The following is a 2040-nucleotide window of genomic DNA, read 5'->3' on the forward strand; positions in this document are numbered from 1 at the left end:
TGCAGTGTTTGGGTCCAGAATGACAGGACTGAAGTGGACCTTCTCCTTCATCTTCTCCCAGACTCTGAAGGACAGGTTGCCCAGGTGTTTGGTCACATCTATCAGAGCTCCTGAGAGCAGCTGTGGATCTGACAGTGAGCACTGGGCTCTGGCTCTGGTCTGAGTGGGTTTATAACTGCTGAGGAACGGCACGTTGTGTTTCTGCAGGTCTTCTTCAACAGCAGAGATACTGTCTGACAGAGAGGAGATCTGCTCCTGAATCATCTTCATCTCCTTGCTGATAGTCTTCCCCTTCTGCTCCTCTTCCTCCCTCAGAGCTGCCAGTCTGGACTCCTCTTCCTCTTTCAGGAACTGGTAGAGCTTGTTGAACTCTGCTCTGATCTGCCTCTCAGTGGACGACAGCTGCTTCTTGGAGTGTTGAATCGTTTCACTGTATGTTTTATCCATTTGTTTGTATTTGCTCCTCTTGTCCTGTAGAAACTTTAAGTCAGATTTCAGCTGCTCCTTCAGGTCACTGACTGCTTGTTCTAGAGGAACCACCTTGTGACTCTGGTGGTGAGGAAAATCACAGACAGTACACAGAGCTCTATCTTCATCCTTACAGAACAATTTAGGCTCTTCTTGATGTTTACTACAAACCACCTTCACCTTCTTCTCTCCCAGTTCTGTCTCAGATGATCCAGATTTCTGTCTCTCAGCAAAGGAATCAGCGAGTTTCTTCAGTCCAAGGTTCACAGGTAGAAAAGCCTTTGAAGATTTTCTTTTGCAAATTGGACAGTTTTTGTTTTTAGCTTGTTCCCAGAATTTCTTCAGGCAGCTTGAACAGAAGCTGTGGTTGCAGCTCAGAGACACAGGATCTCTGAAAGTCTCTGAACACACATGGCAACTCAGGAAACGTTCAAGTAGAGCAACTTTCTCAGCCATTTCCTCTGATTTCAAATTGTTTGTAATTGAAAGACTCACCAAGTTTAATTTCCCTTCAGCTTGGCTCTTACACTGTCCAGGTGATTATTGTTCAGTTCGAGATTTCCCAGCCTGTAATGGCGTCCTGACTCCGTTCAGCAATGACAGAATCTGCTTTCAATTTCATCCAAATCTTTCATTGGTTATTCATTAATGACAGTATATTCTGCTATCTGTTTTTATTACCTTTGTACAGAACAAGATGTGAGCTAAGTCATGTGACACCTGTCCTTCAGTCCCTGTGTTTGCAAGTGTAGAGTGAAGCAGTGTGGGAAATGTAGTTACACATCGACCCGAAGGTGAAGAGACACTGAACTATTGATCCCACTGAAATGTTGTGTTTTGTATTTAGTGAATGACAGTGAAAAGTGTATGTTGTCACAGTAGAGACAGAGAAACTGCTGGAAACACTGGTGATGATAAAATAACATCAGACTCTTAAGATGACACTTATTCACTGAGTGATGTTAAAGAACAATAATGAGGTGAGTGTTTTTGTGCTTGTGTTTCTTTCATCGTTTGTTCACTTGATTTTTCATCCAGAAGATCAAACATAGTCGTTCTTATCAACTGATCAATCATGATCTGATCACATGTTTTATTCCAACTCTCATTTATCTGTAGACTTTGTCTTACAGCTTTTTATTAGTCTCGTACCCAACCTTTGGACTCACTGTCTCGACAGGGCAGTTCCTCAACTATCTTCACAAAATCCCTCAAACTAAATATTTGTATATCTTCTCATAAAGTGGGTTATAGGCTTGTGCCAGACTGACAACAGATAGTCAAACATGACTTTGTTGTTATTATTATTATTGTTTTTTATAAATGATCATGCAGAAATTGTGCTCAGAGAAGCAACCAATAGTATTCAAGTCTTTAATGAGTAGCTCCAGCACCTCACATACAGGAAGCAGTGTGTGTGTGTGTGAAGTACTTTCAACAGATGAGAAAAAGAGGTTTTAGGTTTTTATGCAAAATTTAAAACGACAAAGAAGAAACAAGTAACAGCAACAGACAATAAGTGGGAACTAACTGAGCCAAACAGCTTGAAGTGTTAACTTTGTTTTGCCCTTT

At 41.2% G+C, this 2040-nt stretch overlaps 1 protein-coding gene across 1 annotated transcript in view; it reads right to left on the reverse strand.

Annotated features, from left to right (window-relative positions):
* LOC111660928 (E3 ubiquitin-protein ligase TRIM35-like) overlaps positions 1-1176 on the reverse strand; it is a 1747-nt gene extending 571 nt beyond the window's left edge. Inside the window, exon 1 of the mRNA XM_023414371.2 lies at positions 4-1176. Coding sequence (XP_023270139.1) covers positions 4-924 — 921 coding nt within the window. The 5' untranslated portion in view covers positions 925-1176. The remainder of the gene's footprint in view (positions 1-3) is intronic.
* Positions 1177-2040: the final 864 nt, after the last annotated feature.

This window comes from Seriola lalandi, unplaced genomic scaffold, assembly GCF_002814215.2.
Source record: "Seriola lalandi dorsalis isolate HSWRI2012SDOR001 ecotype SW California unplaced genomic scaffold, Sedor1 jcf7180002054524, whole genome shotgun sequence".
Classification (NCBI taxonomy): Eukaryota; Metazoa; Chordata; class Actinopteri; order Carangiformes; family Carangidae; genus Seriola; species Seriola lalandi.